Below are 16980 nucleotides of genomic sequence, written 5' to 3' on the forward strand. Positions count from 1 at the left end.
CCTACACATGTCTAAGAGAGGAGGACGTTTTATTAGAGCAGATTCGTCCAAAAAAAGTGGACTCTTTTGAGAGGGTGGACGTTTTTGAGAAGGGATTCGACCTAAGGAGGCAAGAACACACTAGGAGCAAGGCGGAGAATTCTTCTACGAGTTTTTCACTTTCTTCTTCCTATTTTAATTATTGGTTATGAATTCTAGTATTGTAGTTTTGCATACTATTATGAATAGCTAATTTGTTATCTAGGGTTTTGATGAAATATTTTGTAGGATGAATTCTTATTACGTTTTTATATAATTGAGCCGTTAGATTTCTCTGCATCTTTAACTACGTGTTTATTGTTATTAATTGAAGGGCCCTCAATTGACTGTGCCAATTAAGTGTGTATTGCTTGAAAAAGAGTACATATTTATGTAGTTGTTGAACAACATCACTCCTAACGTATATGATGAATCAATACGGAGGGTTTAAAGATGGGATTATAAATAACGAAACCTTGATGCGATCTTAGTGAGCGGTGAATTAGTGCTAGCTAGCATAGTTCGGAAGAATATGTCTAGTAAATTATGGTAGTTGCTCGGAAGAGAATTACGATACCCGAAGTACTCACGATCGGTAGAAAATACTTTGGCGAAATTATAGAAAACGTAGCAGGAAAGATTCCGGCAATGGGGAAATCACAACTCTAGACCTCCTTAATCTTTTTTTCCAACTCCTAGTATCTTTAGTTGTTAATCTACTACTTTAATTTTTTAGTTAATTAGATATAAGAATCTTAAAATTTATAACTTAGGAATTGTTCAAACTTGTATTCTTAGTGAAAGTGAACAGTTGTAGCTGAATTTTAGTTCTCTGTGGGATTCGACTCCGGACTTTTAGACCGGATTATATTTGCAGTGACCGCTTATCCTTTTTAGGGCTAGAGTTGGCATGATAAATATGTTACTTACCTCAAAATGTGGAGATCAATATTTTAAAAAGCCCTTCCCATGCGAATCGACCACCGAACGACTCGAATCTAACCTAAACAACTTAATATCATCAATAAAAGCCATCGAAAACAATTTCAAATGATAAAGCTAAGGTCTTGAATCAAATATGTAAAGTCGATCCAAAAGGTCAATCTCTGGCCCGCACCCCGAAATTCGATAAAATTCACAATTCCGAACACTCATTCAAATACGAGTCCAACCATACCAATTTTATCCAATTCCAATCACAAATCGATCATCAAATCTCACTCTCTAATAACATAGCTTAAAATCCCCAAATTTCACCTTAAATTCACATAAATTAGGTATAATAATCAATGGGTAATTAATATCTATCATCACAAATGATTAAACTTCACTTACCTCTTTAATTACAGCAAAAAGTCTCTCAAAAACCACCTTTAGCCGAGCTCTACAACTCCCAAAATGAGAAAAACAATCAAACATTTCGAATATAAACTCTGCCAGTGATTCCGCATCTGCGGTCACTTAACCGCATCTACGCTTCCACAATTGTGATCTCGAGCTCGCATATGTGAGTGCCTCTCAACCTCCGACCTTTCGCATTTATGGTCCCTCCTCCGCACATGCAGGACCGCTTCTGCGAAAAACCTTCCGCATCTGCGAACTCTCAAGCCTCCATCCAAGTTTGCTTCTGCGCCCTCTCTCCCGCATATGCCCTCGCACTTGCGCTCTTCTCCAACTCAAGTCTAGCCTGCTTCTGCGACTCCTTTCCTGCACCTGTGAACATGCATATGCGATAGATCCTCTGCAATATGCACCAGCTTCAGTAGCCCTTCAGCCGTGCAACACAATTCCAAACAAGCCGAAACCAATCTGAAACACGCCCGAGGCCCTTCTCCCCCACTCCATCCAAACATACCAACAAGTCCTAAAACATAACACGAACCTACTCGAAGCTTCAAATGACATAAAACAACGAGTCACACCATGATTCAAGCCTAAGGAACTAATGAATTTCCAACTTCTAAAACTCATACCGAATCACATCAAACCAACCCGGAATGACCTCAAATTTTGCACGCAAGTCCTAAATGACACGACGGTCCTATTCCAACTCCCGGAACTAAAATTCGAACCAGATATTAACAAAGTCAACTCTCGGTCAAATCTATCAACCTTCCAAACCTTCAACTTTCCAACTTTTGCCGAAAAGTATCAAATCAACCTACGGACCTTCAAATTCAAATCCGGACATACGCCTCTAAGTCCAAAATTATCATACGAAGATATTGAAAACATCAAAACTCCATTCCAGAGTCGTCTACACAAAAGACAAACTCCGGTCAACTCTTACAAACTAGGCTTTCAGCTTGGGACTAAGTGTACCAATTCACTCCAAAATCTCCCCAAAACCAAACCAACCATCCCGGCAAGTTACGAAACCTCAAATACATATAAGTAAAGCATCAAATAAGAGGAATGAGCTAAAGTACTCAAAATGATCGGCCGGATCGTTACATTATCCGTCTTATAAAAACCTTATCTTTGATTGCAAGTACTTATTAAAGAATCTTGCAGCCCGGTATAGCTTTCGGAAGAGCAACAAAGTGGCGCATCTTTTGGTTCAACAAGGAATAAAGAATCTACTATCTAATCATCGATATATATTAGCATCAGTGCCCAATTTTGCTTCTGGAAGACTCCAAGATGACAAAGATGGACTTGTAGTAACTAAGCATGTATCTACCAATGTTTGTAATATGCTAGCACAACTTGGTAAGTCTAGTATTATTAATAACTTTAGTGCCACTGGCTCTACTTCTGATGTAATATCTATCTAGTATTAATAATATTTGGCCTTTCACCGGAAGAAAATAAAAAGAAAACAACGGAGAAGACGTGACCTATGAGACACATTATGGCTTGGCAGTTGGATATAATGCCACGTTAAATATCCTTAAATATGTAATCCAAAATATTAAGATAATACACTGTTTAAAGCAGGTAGAAGTCATATATCAATTATTAAAATATTTTCACGCGACTATCTTAAGAAATAAAATTAAGCAACTACAAAGAGGAGAATGTAGAATCATCAATTATCTCATCTATATTATTTTGACTTTTATATGAAACGACTCACACAATTTAGTTAGGTTTAGGTTGTTACACAAGAATAAATAAGTTTGTTGATAATGTATCTATATTTATATGGGTAAAGTCAATGTCAAAATCATCTTCCAAGTTTTGACAATAATGAGCTGCCATAAGAATAATCCAAACATGCTAGTAATTATTATAATACAGCCTAAACTGTCAACTGCTTCTTTTTTTTTTTTAAATTTTGAGACTTAGCTAAAAGTCCAAGAATAGTGTGTAGAGTGTTGGAAATTAACTCCAAAGATTAACATTATGCAATCTCAATCGTCTAATCGTCAAAGATTATATATCTTTGAGTATTCTCATTAAATCTAGTATTTTGACCAATTATGCTTCTTTGCTAGTAGCCCTTTTGTTCCAATTTTATATGATATTTTTTTCTTTTTAGTCCATATCGAAAAGAATGATATTTGTTTATATTTAGTAAAAATTTAATTTTAAACTTTTCATTTTACTCTTAATGTGATAATTTATATCAAACGGAAGTTATTATACTTTTAAATCATAAGTTTTAAAAGTATTTCTTTCATTTTTAAACCCCGTGTCCCTTCAAACATCATCATACAACATTGAGACAGATGAAATACTAAATTGTTCTAACATTATAATAAATTTGCAAGTTTTCAGCAAGAGTACGGTTCCCACATTACACTACCTTGTCTCCATACCTATTCTGTAAAATGAGGATAGCAGAAGACCTAACAATGTACTCAAAGGGCTTTGTGTGTGTGTGTGGGGGGGGGGGGGGGGGGGGCAAAGTAGCAGAGGGGTCTACGGTCTGTTAATACATAAAAGAGATATTCCTGGTTGGGTCCGTAAACAGTTACAGAATGACTTCACGAGAGTTCAGTATGGTATGGTGTAGTCATTGCTCAGTGCCTGAAAAGTGTCAGACCCCTCAGGGGTAATGGGTGGTCACATTGGTACGCAAGATTAGTAATTTCGAGATTTTTGAAAGTGGTATAATCTCATATTTTATTCGAGAATTATTGTCTCTTATCCCACAATCAGATGTTCCCTAAATGCTTACTTCTTATTCTAAAATTGATACGTATTTTGTATTCAATTAGTATCGACCTATTGTCACATTCAAGTTTGTATATAGTGGTTCGGGTATGGGTTTAGACCGTGAAATTCTGATATTTTATTTCGTACCATAAATTGATATTTATTTTGTATTATTTTGTTTTTTTTAGCAGTATTGACCTATTAGAAATATACATATCCCTGCGTTTCATTCATATGATCTTATTGACTGAGCAAAAAAATTTAAGAAAGAAATAAAGATTTTTAAAACTTGTAATCTTAAACGTACCACAATATTTGTATGATTATAAAAATTTGTCACTACAAAAAAAATAAAACATTTAAAAGTTAAATTATATTCAAATTTAAAAATTGACCATTCATTTTTTTTAAGAGATTAAGAAGAAAATAGAGTCACATAAATTAAAATAAAGTAAATATATTTTTCAGAAAAATATTAATTACATAATATATTACAGAATTATTTTGTCAAAGCTATGTCGAATGACACCATTTAAATTTAAGGGCCCCCCCACTGGATGGTCCCATTAGTTTTGACTTTCGAGTCAGGAAGGATTGGATTTCATATGCACTGAAAATTCCCATTGTCCCATTGCTTTCCGAAACATTTTACAGGGGGAGGGGGAAAAGATTTGTCAAACTTGCAACAAACTGTTTCTCTGTCCTTTCAACTTTCATCATGTTGTGGTCCTCTGTCAATAATTTTGTTTCCAATTTTAATAAATATTCGGTGTGATCTATAAGTTACGTGTTCGAGCCGTGGAAATTAGGTTGTTTACATCACACCCCTTAAGGTGTTACCCTTCCCTGGACCCTACGTGAATGCGGGATACCTTATGTACCGGGCTGCCTTTTAATTTTAACAAATATAGTGTAGTACCAATGGCAAGCTTTAGTCGATAAAGTTACTCGATACCTATACTAGTTGAAAGTAACATGTACTCGATGAAATAGTTAAGGTGCGCGCAAATTGAATTGGATAACACCATCATCAAAAAAAGAAAATATAGTACCAGTCTATGTTCTTGAGGACAAGAGTGGGTTGCTCTAATGGTGAGCACCCTCCACTTCAAACCAAGGGGTTGTGAGTTCGAGTCACCCCAAGAGCAAGGTGGGAAATTCTTGGAGGGATGGAGCCGAGGGTCTATCGAAAAGGGGTAAGGACCCCACTAGTAAAATTATACTGACATTATGAGAAGTAGTTTCGCAATATTTTCTTTTCAAAATCAAATAAAAATGGAAGTAAAAGCAAATAGTAACTCCTAGACCTAGTACATCATCTATATGTAACCAGTAGAGTCATTCCACAGAGGGCAAAGCCTATTTCCTACGAAATACTCCAAGCTAACGTAAACATGGTGCAGTAGTAATACCAGTTGTCTCACAACATACGAAATGAGTTGACAACGAGCTGCCAAACAACTCTTGGGAGTCATCAGTCCCTGCGTATCTTTGATCCGTTGAGCAAGAGCCTTTTCACACAGGACTCCCGGGTCACTATTTGAGTCTTTTTCACAACGGATGAATTCAAATCTCACTCTCTCTCTCTCTCTCTCTCATTCCCTTCTACGTAATAGAGACGTGCCATTTTTCGCAATATTTTAGTGGGGTAATGGCAATATTTTAGAGAGGTGCCCTTTTTTTAAAGTTTTGAATGCTTTAGAGCTAACCATAGCTAAAGACAAATTAACTTCTACAAACAAATTCTTTATATTCCAATAAATACAAAAAAGAGTTTAAATGATTTCATCTCCCCTAATCTAACCAAGAAAACCCAATCTGACTTAAAACAAGTTGGTCACATCACCCTTGCAAAGTCACTAGAAAATCAGCATTTTTCTATTGAAGTTGACATTTCAAACACCATCGGTTAGAAAGTACTATCTCCTTTGGTGAAATGACTCAAGAAACAAGCACAAGTGGTACCAACTGGCAACCAGCAAATATTGCCTTAACCGAATTAGGCTAATCACCTAATCAATAGAAGGTGGACCACACGAAAAGCAGACATTTAGTTTCAACACTATCCAACATGATTGAAATCTCAACTAACTTCCCAACCATATCCAAGAAAATTAATAGACAGCAACATAAGAGAACACCTGTTAACAAAGACAAAGCAGATAACAGGAATAACATGTCATAATGTAATAGATATAGAACCACACATCCTTGTCAACAGTCATACAAGCTTAATTTAAAACATTCCGAGTACCAGTACCGACATTAACTTAAAAGGTTGACAGCTAATACCAAAAGTCTTACATAGATTATCTGTTTTAACTTAAACAAAAGACCAGTTTATGAACATGAAAGCTAGGCAGTGGTTGGAATCTTCATCATTGAGAACCTTCCATGCTACAGCTTGCTCATATGACACTGGCCTCCCCATGCTAGATACACATATTCCTGCTGGTAGATGGGCAAAGCCCTAAAAGCACAACAATAACAATCATAAGATTCAGGACTTGTAGAAATTTCTTGTAATTTACTAGCTACAGCATTTTGTTGTGTGAACTATTAAAGACATACACGATAACTGATCGCGTACTTGTAGCACAAAAAGAACCCTGTTAGGTACTAAATACTGCAGTATCAAAGTTCTGCATGTTTTTTGTCGAAGCTAGTTTGCTTTTCATGTTTGCTAAGTTGAACGAATGCGATGCCATGTATTAGCAAAAATTTGATGGTAGTAATCAAACCTGCTGCATGATCTTGGAGAACTCTGATAGGAGGACCTTACGACCAGCTTCATCTAGAATCTTATCAAGCATTATATCCTGAAGAGCTAACAAGGTGGTTTCAAGCATGTCAAGACCTGCCTGGTTTGCAAATGTAAAAACTGCAGATGCCTGCATTAACAAGTACATTAACTAATTAGGTATCTTGTTTCTTCCTTAGGAAAGACCTAAGACAAATACTTAGTATTGAATTAGGAATGGCATCGGTCATAACAAGTAGAGAAGCAGCATTACTGACATTCATTTTGACAGAGCAACACATTATTGCATCACTATGGTGCCACAGTTGTTTCAGAACAGCATCACCAGCATGAGAATCAACCTTAAGCAGGTCTCCTCCTGTGTGCACTCTGAAATATAATTGGGAAATAGTTAGATGAGGTATAACATTCAATGGGAGAGCAAGGTCAGATATCAAACTTGTCTTCGAACCTCGAAGAGCAAAGTATAAAAGTTGTCAAAAGTAATATGTTTCTTCTACTTCATTACAATGACAGCTTATTTGTTGATATTAAGTATTACAAGTAATGACACAAAACATGCTGGTAAAAGAATGTCAAAAGTACAGCAAAGACCTTTAAAACTCATACCTATAGCTCCGGGAAATCCACCTTGCCAAAGTGACAGCTTCAGGTGAACCAGGGAAGGGTTTAGGCGTCAACTGAGAGCTCAGTCGAGAGGGTGCTATGGCCATTGCAACTCTCTGAACTGAGCCTACTATACTTCGCACATACTGGCGAGCCATAGCAGCTACATTATCCCGGTAGTGACTCTCAAAAGTAAACTGGAATGCGATTGTCAAGACAGAACGATGATTGTAATTGCTTGCTTCAATTTCACCAGCTGGACGTGTCCCACCAGTTCCAGCTTCAAGAGTTGAAGCTAAGTCCAAAGTCCGAGTTGCTGCAGGGCCATCCTGCATCATAAAAGTAGAGAAATTTCAGTATAAACTCAAGATACTCCTCGTATTCTCACTTGGAAACTCTTCAGTTAAAAATGAATTTCGTATTGTTAGGAACACGTAGTACGCAGAAGTTTGTGACTGAAAAGCTAGACGTTCTGTAAGAATATTAAACTTTTCAATGGTCAATGGTTCATTGCAAGGTAGCAAAGCATAATAGGTGTTACTGAACTGATTTAGGCTCCAGCGGAATGACACGGAAACCAGATGGAAGCAATGGAGCATCATCACCAAAAGACTCATCAATAGGTGCAAAAACAAGCTGAGCACAGGCACCTGAAGCATTCTCATCAACTCCACTGCATAACTGCAATGGTAGAAAGACGATCAGTAAACCAAAAATGTCAGGAAACACACAATTTTCAATGTGTAGAGTATGGGTTCTTAACCTGTAACAAGTACATATCCCGTGATAAAGCAATGTCCTCAGGAGAGAAAGCAGGACCCTCTAGACGTACTACCTCAAGAAACTAGATTATAGAGGACAAGTTAAAACACAACATGATTAATTGGTCCGAGATCATAGACAACATAGAAATAGAAATTGGCAAGACTGTTACCTCCTCATGCTCCACAGTCTGAGCTAGGGGTAAAATGACCTGGCTACTTGGGAAGCCACCCGGTCTGGCACAAGGGACAGCATATGGACTGGCTTTAAGAGATGCAGCAGAATAAGCATCAACCCCATAATCTGCCCACTCAGAACGATGCTCCCTAAGGAAACGAACAAGCAAAGCAGGGGGAACATTCTACACAATGGAAGTACTGGTTAGAGATTAGAACCTATTCATCAATTGAAAAATTGATTCTAAATCTACCAATGTACACCAAGGCCAAATAGCAATTCCAACATACCTGAAGAAGCATTGATGCCCTGGCACACAGGACTCCTCCAAAGGTAGGGAGTATTGACAAAGTGTTGTACTGTGAACCGAGGAATTTGGTTGAAGATGAGTTTATAGCAATGGTTACGTCCTCTACACCATCACTATCCATAACAGTCCAACCGTCATCAACAAATCCATTAACAGCATCATTAAATCCCCTGTAGCAAATATCAAGGATGAAATTCTGAAAAGACTAATCGAAACAGGTAAAAAGCATAGAATTGCCAAAAGCTTCATTACAACCGTGTTGGAGCGCAGTATATTGTTTTTGCATCTCTAACTTAATAATTGGCATGTCTTCTCACCTGCATAATCTTTGACTTAGTGCCCTCAAAACAGCAGGTTGGCGACCCCCAGTGTATTGGATTTCTCCACTGGTTTCTTGTGCAATTTGTCGTATGTGTCGCAGGGCCTGCACAGATAACTCCGACTTGTTAACAAATCACCTTGTCATGCTGGAGATTAGACAATTCAACAAATTCTAAATTCCTTACAGCCACAGTCGTCTTCTGTGCAAGGATCTTGGAAGACTCATAAAGTGGCCTCAGAACTTCAGGGACACTCCAAGCCTGAGCACAGATAGGGTATGTTAAACTACAGTAATCTAAAGAAATCAAAATTCCAATTCACCAATATTTTTCAGGCTTACGTCTAGATCAATATGATCAACAATGTGAATCATTGAGCCCCCACCCTCACAAGGCCTTATGAGGTAGCCACTTGGTAGCATTTCAGCCCTGACAAAACTTGTGGCAGGAGGCCCTGTTGGGCCGCCAGTAGCTGTCGTCAGAGATCGTTCACATATCTGCATTTTTAATGCCAGAAGAATAATACTGTAAATGGTGTAGCTATAGCCAGAGATAGGCAAGTAAAATTTAGAAACGTTAGCCTCAAGGTTTTGGATTATGCCTAACACATACCACAAGACTGCCATCCTCCAAACTTGTAGTGTATCTCAATGTCCAAAAGTCACGAGCGGATGCCAATGTGGTTGGAGCATAAGTCTAACAAAGAAATACATGGCAAACACCTACTTATTGAGCACAGAGCTAAATAAATTGAGATAACATGGTATCGACATAACCAATATCTGATGCGGGCAAACACAACAAACCTGCAAGTAAATAAGCTCTATTGTCCCTCCATTGCCTGTAGGTATTACGCTCAGTACATTAAGGCAACGGCAGTCACTATACCAAGAAGGACGATCTTTGAGAATCTCAGCGACCTGGAAAAATTTTCTACAGCTTAAAAACCAAGGATAGAATAAGATAAAACTCATAGCCATAAAGATAACTGAAGTACCTTCGTGGGCTCTAGACTCACGAGGCCGCAGGCACGTGCTGCTACCCCACTGCAGTTGCGGGAAACAGCAACAATACCAATAGAATCCGGACCAGGCTAAATTGGGAAGTCGAATGAGGGGGCAAAAGTTAATAATTGAACACATGTAATGAACAAAACAGAAACTAGAGATGCTCAATCAACTAAAAGAATTACCTTCATCCCAATCATCTGCACCCAGTCGACAGCAGTTCCAGTAGCCTTTCCAAGGAACTCTGCCAGGGTCTCCTCAGCTATTGCAAGAAGACTGAAAATACAAGCAAAAATGTTTATTAGTTTTTTAACCGGAAAACACCGGTGTAGATGTTTAAAAATTACAAATTAGATTACCCAGCTGGGTTATTCGCATCCCTTTCTGGATGCTGAGGTGTTGGGTGTTTTCTTTGCTGCTGACCATTCACGACCACAGATTCACAGCTTGTATCTGTGGTCGTGCTGCTAACCTGCTACGATAATCATCTTCAGTTTCATTGTACCAAAGTAGCAGATAATAAAGGATAAAGTTACAGGAATTTCTTCATGAAATGATAGAATAAGACAGAAAAGGTTAAATGCAGCTCGTGCAAGGCTGGCAAAAATGATTTAAACATAGAAAAAATGAGATATGGGTTAAGTGAAAACCTACATGATTTATTTGAGTTCTATTAATCAGAGAAGACCAATTTGCTCATGTAGAGAAAAAGAACTGGAATCTCCAAGGATTACCAAGCTTGTAAAGCAAGTACACAACTCACAGTATTGATTTGTTGTTTCATGTAGCCATTCTCATACACAAGCTGCGAGACTTGCTTCTGCAACCGGTCATTTTCTTCCATCAACAGCTTGTTCATAGCACTCAGCTTCCTGTTAACAGTCGTGAGACGAGATGCTTCCTTCCTCTGTTTTTCACGGCATCTACAAAGGTTATAAAACAGTGATTCTCCTGAAGACTAGGTTAAATTCCTCGCTATGTTTTAACTGCTGAGAATTGACATATTCACACGCTCTAAATAAAAAACCATCAGATAGTATTCTGAAAATGTAAGTACTCAAAATAATTTCCATTACTGCCAACGAGTGACTGCAAAGTAATTCTGACATGAGTTTAAATTTGAAGAGAAGACGATTGTCGATACAAATCCACCAAATTGAAGCGAAAATATGCAATCAAAGCAGATACATTGAGTCTGATGTTTCACATTCAGGAGAGCCAGGAGAATAAAATCTTAAATTAGTTATAGCATTTCACTTCAATATCCAGTCGAGCCAATCGAAGAGACTCAAAAAACAGATTATAGAAAAAATGCAAGCAGCATAAGTGGAATATGTCTACTCCAATTGGCATAACAGGAAAGAAAGAAGAAATAAATGGGTTAAACAAAACGGGCATTTCATCATTTTAAAACTGGACCAACCTTTGAAAAGTGACAATCTAAACAGGGAAAAGTGAAGGTTGGTCGCTGTGAAAACGCTTTTGAAACCTTGAATCTAACAAGGATATAAGAAGTCTACACTGTGAAACCATATTTTGCTGAGTAAAAAGATCCATCAGAGTTAAAATAAATAGGAACAAGACAAAAGAAGAGAACAAAAATCAATAATGGGTAGGTCTTGTTTTATTAAAAGAAAATAGGAGTATCTATATGGGAGCTCATAGTCAAGGAACACCATTTTCAGGAAAAGTCAGAAAAATCCTAAAACATCGCATTCTCCATTTTCTTGTCATTCCATTAATAAACAACTTAAATGTCGTATGACCACAACCAAACCAAATGTTCAAAATCTCTGAGCACTTAGCTTGCCAAAAATGAGAACCAAATGTAGAAAGTTACACTTTTTCTGGAGAAATTTTGCATCAACAATTAATAGAAGTCAACAAATGACTAGAATTTACCTCCTAAAAGAAGGGTATATCTAGTCTGCTATTTACAGACCCTTGTTTAAAAAAAAGATGTAATGAAGACATTAAAAGCTGATTCTTTCACATTTTTTCCATATATTTAAAGAACAAAGGTCTGAAAGTGAATGCTTTACGAAATCTATTCACTGAAAACAACTATTTTTCTCCCTTAAAAGAAGATTTTTACCTTAAAAAAAAGATACAGAAGAATCATTTAAGTCCTAAGAAGAGGAGAAAATGAAAAGAATGAGTATTTCCCACAATGCAAAATCCTTTCCAAATCTTAAAAAATGCAATCTGAAAGTGAATGTTTTATCAAATCCATTTATTAAAAACAGCCATTTTCCTCCCTGAAAAGCATAGTTTTTTTCTCTTCAAAGGACACACAAAACCCATTCATTCAAGTCCTAAAAAGAGGAGAAAATGAAAAGAATGAGTTGACAATCTTCTCCAAATATCAAAATGCAGTCATATAAGCAAGAATCAAAATTGAGGGAAGAAAATGAAGCTCTATATGCTAGATAAGAATACCTTCGGTTCTGAAACCAGACTTTGATCTGTTTAGGTTCAATATTAGAGAGAATGGGACACTCCCTAATGAGCTGTTGCCTCCTCAAAGAAGTAGGCTTTGGACATTCTGCATACACTCTCTCTAGAGCTTCCACTTGCTCTGGTGTGTACCTCACATACTTGCTGTTATCCATTATCTGATTTTTGTTACTCTCTCTATGCAAACACAAGGCCATTCACAATTTGAGAAAATCACAACACTAAAAAAGGTTCGCTGCTTTCTTTTCAACAAGAACACAAACTGAGATTTTTAAGCAGAAATGTTTGTTTTTGTTCTTGCATGAACAGGCAGGCTCTCTCTCCTCTAAGAGAGCCTCCTCTTTCACTCATCAACACCCCTCTTTTTTCACTGTTCCTATCTCCAACTCTTGCTCTTATTCTTGAGATTTGTTTTGAGAAGAAAAAACTAAAAACCCCGGTGAAGTTCCTAATAAGAAAGAAGTGAATAGAAGAGAGGTCTTTATCTTAACACACCAATCTCAAGAAAACTTTAGGACAGTGAAGTTTAGAGAGAGAGAGAAATTAAAGTACTGTGTCTCCACACAGGACAAGAGAAAAAGAAAAACACACAAGAAACCAAAAGTTAAAACACCACATATAATTGTCTAGAGAGACTGTATTATACATGATACTGTAATACTACTGTACATGATACACTGTGTATCAATAGGATATAATTCCAAGATTCAATTTTTTCTTTAAATCAAATACTATCCTATTGGGTTCGTGTATAGGTACACAGACGAAAAAAGTACACACAAAAGAACTGAAACAGTGAAAAGATTGAAGAGAGAATAAATGGAAAACAGTAGGCTGTTTTTTTCAGAAACAGAACAACAGGTGCAGTTTTTGGCAACAAATATGGGTAGCTTTTTGAGACCCCCTATACATTTTCTCTCACCCAACCAACCCCTTTTGCTACTTTTTCTCTGTGTGCTAAGGAGAGGAGAAAAAGAAAAGAAAATAGGGGGAAAAAGTACAGCTGATCGTAGTGTCAAAGTTTCTCTCTCCTCTGCCCAAAGGTATAATGATGCATGGGGTGGGTTTTATTTTGCCTTTTTCTTTTTTATATGAACAAGCTAGGGAACCGGGGGTGGGGAGTACGGGGTGGGGATGGGATGTAGACTTGGAAGGTGCATCCATCCATGGATGGTTGAGTACTTTATGTGTGCATGTAGAGACAAAGCACATGCTGCATGGAAGGCGTGAGAAGGGAGAGGAAAAAATATGATTAACCTTTTTGGTTAGGCAAATTTTAAAGAGTCCTTTTGGGTTGTAGATTTGTTCACCTTTTTTAAAAATTTTAAATTTCATATTTTTGTTTGGTTTACTTCATTGATTATTCTATAGCTGTCATTTTTCTTCAATGATAGGAAGCTAGTTGTGTCCTTAGTAGTTCATTAGGATGGTAGGTTAGGTTATAGAAATTTAGTCTAGTCTAGAAGTGTTTTGTCTTAGAATGTTAGTGGCTCTGGTTGTGTCCATATTATTCCATCGCGTCTGTAATATTGTGCCATTATTACTGTTTAGTGTTATTATTTTTCTCTCTATTTTCTGGTTATTACGTTCTTTGTGTTATCTTTCTGGACTTCTTTGATGTTACTGCTACTGTCACGACCAAAAACTCAACATGTCGTGATGGTGCATATCATAGTGCTAGACAATCCGACATCCACAAATAACCAAGCATCTCGTTCCCACGAGAATTTATGATCAGCTACTGCCTAAACTAAACTAGTTACGAGTTATTTATACAAGAGATTTTGAGGAAGATGATTGTAGTTTTTACTAACTAAATTACTACGAAACTAATAAGCAAATAAGAGAATACGATTGCAAGTAAATCAAATAAACACGTAGGAGTGAATTGAATATGATGGGGATATTCCGGGGTTATGAGATTAATGCCTCTTCTATTGCATTTTTTAGATTGATTCAACTACTTAATTTATCTAATTTGTTGATTAACAGGATCTAAATTGCTCGCGAAGTTATTTCGACGCCTTGCTCTCATGTTCTAGCCAACCTAACACTATATGACTGTAGAATTAGAATTAACTAGAATGAATATGCAACGCCTGCAATAATAATCAAGTAAGGCAACTAGAATGTGTCCATCCTAATCTCGAATCCATTCTTCGATGCCCGGATTCAGAACTTACTTTATTCAATCTTATATGCAATCTATAGTCCCAACTTTCGAGTTCAACTATAAGTTCGTAAATAGTATTCAACTGTTAGCTATACAGTTAAATAATTTAGCGCAAGATTGAATAAACATATTAATATGATAGAATTAAGAAATATCATCAATCGTCAAACAACAATAGTCAATAACAACCAAGAACCACAGAATAATGAGATTCTTAGCCACTCATGTTCAAAACAATAATCAAAATATTATTTTTAAATATAGAAGCTATGAATATTAGATGAAAGATGGAAGAATCGATAAATTTCTTGCTCTGTTTGTGTTTCTATGCCTTTGTTGCCTTCAAGCTCGTGAGGACTAGTCTGTAGCATGGTTGAGCGCTCCTCAAGCCATGCGAGGTGAGGTCTGGGGCGAGGTCCGGGGGGAGGTACCCTTGTCTTGCTCCGATTTTCTCCTTTCGTGCTCTTTTTTTGTGTCTACAATACCTTTTTGTACAACTTTTATTATTTTATGTTTTCCAATAATCTTACACATAAAAACAACTTAATTAAGCTCAAACATTGTACAAAGCAGTTAAAATATAAGATAAGCAATGCACTAAAAATATACATTTACAACCGAATATCACTACCCAACACTTAAACGTTGCTCTTCCTCAAGTCAACCAACAATTTGCATTATCTTTGAGCACCTTATTTTCACACAATTGAGGCACACTACACCAATAATCATGGTTGATAGCAAAAACTAAGCAAAAGCGCTTCCCCTTTTACTTATGCCATTCCTCAAAAGAAATATTCACAACAAAAACAATATGCTCATAACAATCCTAGTCTCAAAAACCTACTCAATATGACAATACACTAATGGCTTGAATACTTAACATCATAGAGAAATCTAATAACGTCACTTATCCTTCGCAAAATCATGTGCCTTCATAACAAGAACAAGAGATTAAGTTGAATTCACACACTTGAATCAACTGCTCAAATATATTTTAAGGACTCACATATATCAAATAAAATCGCTCGCTCTCACAAAAGAAGTCACATGCATGCAATTGGTACCATAGGCTTGCCCTTAATATAAATCTCTACTAATGTAGGCTCACTTGGATTAAAAATAATTAGGACTTTTTTTTGGTTGTAATGTGGGCTAAGGGGTGGGTAGGATATATTTAGGAGTAGTGGTTCACCCTCCTTAGCATTTTAACACATCACATAATGAACTTTAAGTGCAAATTCTTTAATCCCAACTTCAATTTCGCAACCAAAATTACCCCCAACAATGTTCCCTCTTTCATTAAACACTACTTTAATTCATACTCACTAGCAAGACAAGATGTCAATTTGCTTATCTACTTTCTTTTCTTTCAGATTTTTCTTTTATTTTTCGACTATTGTTTTCTTTTACAATTTTCGATAGTGGTGTATTCGTTTACAAAATAAGTGCACCTTTCTTCCTTTCACTGGTTCCACTCACAAGTCACTCAAATTCTCTCCTTACTTCTTTTAGCGCTCATTTTACAATTAAAATATTTTAAGAGGTAAAAGGATTAAAATAATATCAATTAAGAACAAAAGGGTATAGGCTTGTGATGTGGGTGCCAAATAAAAGGTCTACAGGCTCAAAAGGGTTAACTAGGGATAAATTTTATTTATAATAAGCATTAAAGCACAAAAAGATCAAATAAAGCCTAAAATTATTTTCAAACCGTGCAACACCTAAAATTTTGCTTTAACTTACACAACGGGCATGTTCTAGACTCAAATGCAATGACTTGGACTATATAAAAACCTCACCACACAAGGCACATACTCATAAGCTTATTCCAACTCTCAAACTAATGCAAGTATCTACGGAGCCACTAGTTATTAAGCATTAAGTACAAAGTGAATAATAGTCAAGTAAATGAGACATAAGCGTCACAAGACATGCTATACAAATACTCAAGGCATCATGAACAATTTTGAACACATCGGGAAGATACTACACATGCCAAAACCTAAATATGCTACTATTAAACAAGTCAAAAAGCACCTAGAAATCTCATCTTTCTTCCTCCATTTATTCCCTAAATTCTAATCTATTCTAAAAAATTTAAAAACTACTACCCGATTCAATCTACATCCCATGAAAATGAACCGAGGCACAAAGAAAAATCACGTGGAATTATTACTACCTAAAGGAAACTAAAAGACATGTTTTTTGGATTTTTCTATTTTTTAACTTTTATTTTGTTAGACTTAAATCCCTCAAGAAAGCTGCCTAGAAGATCAATCTTC

The 16980-nt window shown here is 36.5% G+C and overlaps 1 protein-coding gene across 2 annotated transcripts; it reads right to left on the reverse strand.

Annotated features, from left to right (window-relative positions):
• Window positions 1-6285: 6285 nt before the first annotated feature.
• LOC104105679 (homeobox-leucine zipper protein ATHB-14-like) lies at window positions 6286-13552 on the reverse strand. Of its 2 annotated transcripts, none has more exons than XM_009614046.4 (18): window positions 12505-13552; window positions 10829-10988; window positions 10425-10540; window positions 10251-10341; window positions 10056-10151; window positions 9865-9978; window positions 9671-9754; window positions 9400-9555; window positions 9245-9319; window positions 9056-9162; window positions 8719-8908; window positions 8424-8612; window positions 8253-8333; window positions 8036-8170; window positions 7493-7818; window positions 7141-7252; window positions 6864-7013; window positions 6286-6592 (listed from the first exon to the last, which is right to left on the reverse strand). In XM_009614046.4, exons 1-18 carry the CDS (start codon window positions 12717-12719, stop codon window positions 6446-6448), a joined length of 2544 nt encoding a protein of 847 aa, XP_009612341.1. In that variant the 5' UTR covers window positions 12720-13552; the 3' UTR covers window positions 6286-6445. The 2 variants fall into 2 exon arrangements, with proteins under 2 accessions (XP_009612341.1, XP_009612342.1); XM_009614047.4 differs by having other exon boundaries at window positions 10425-10537; window positions 12505-13551.
• Between the last annotated feature and the right edge of the window lie 3428 nt (window positions 13553-16980).

This window comes from Nicotiana tomentosiformis, chromosome 2 (assembly GCF_000390325.3).
Source record: "Nicotiana tomentosiformis chromosome 2, ASM39032v3, whole genome shotgun sequence".
NCBI lineage: Eukaryota > Viridiplantae > Streptophyta > Magnoliopsida > Solanales > Solanaceae > Nicotiana > Nicotiana tomentosiformis.

Excerpts from the sequence above, each read along its gene's own strand:
- LOC104105679 (XM_009614046.4), bottom strand. The coding sequence starts at position 12,719 with ATGGCCTTGTGTTTGCATAGAGAGAGTAACAAAAATCAGATAATGGAT. Across the intron at positions 10,152-10,250 it reads TGCAGATGATTGGGATGAAG|CCTGGTCCGGATTCTATTGG; the intron begins GTAATTCTTTTA and ends TTCCCAATTTAG. Across the intron at positions 7,819-8,035 it reads TTCCGCTGGAGCCTAAATCA|GATGGCCCTGCAGCAACTCG; the intron begins GTTCAGTAACAC and ends TTTATGATGCAG.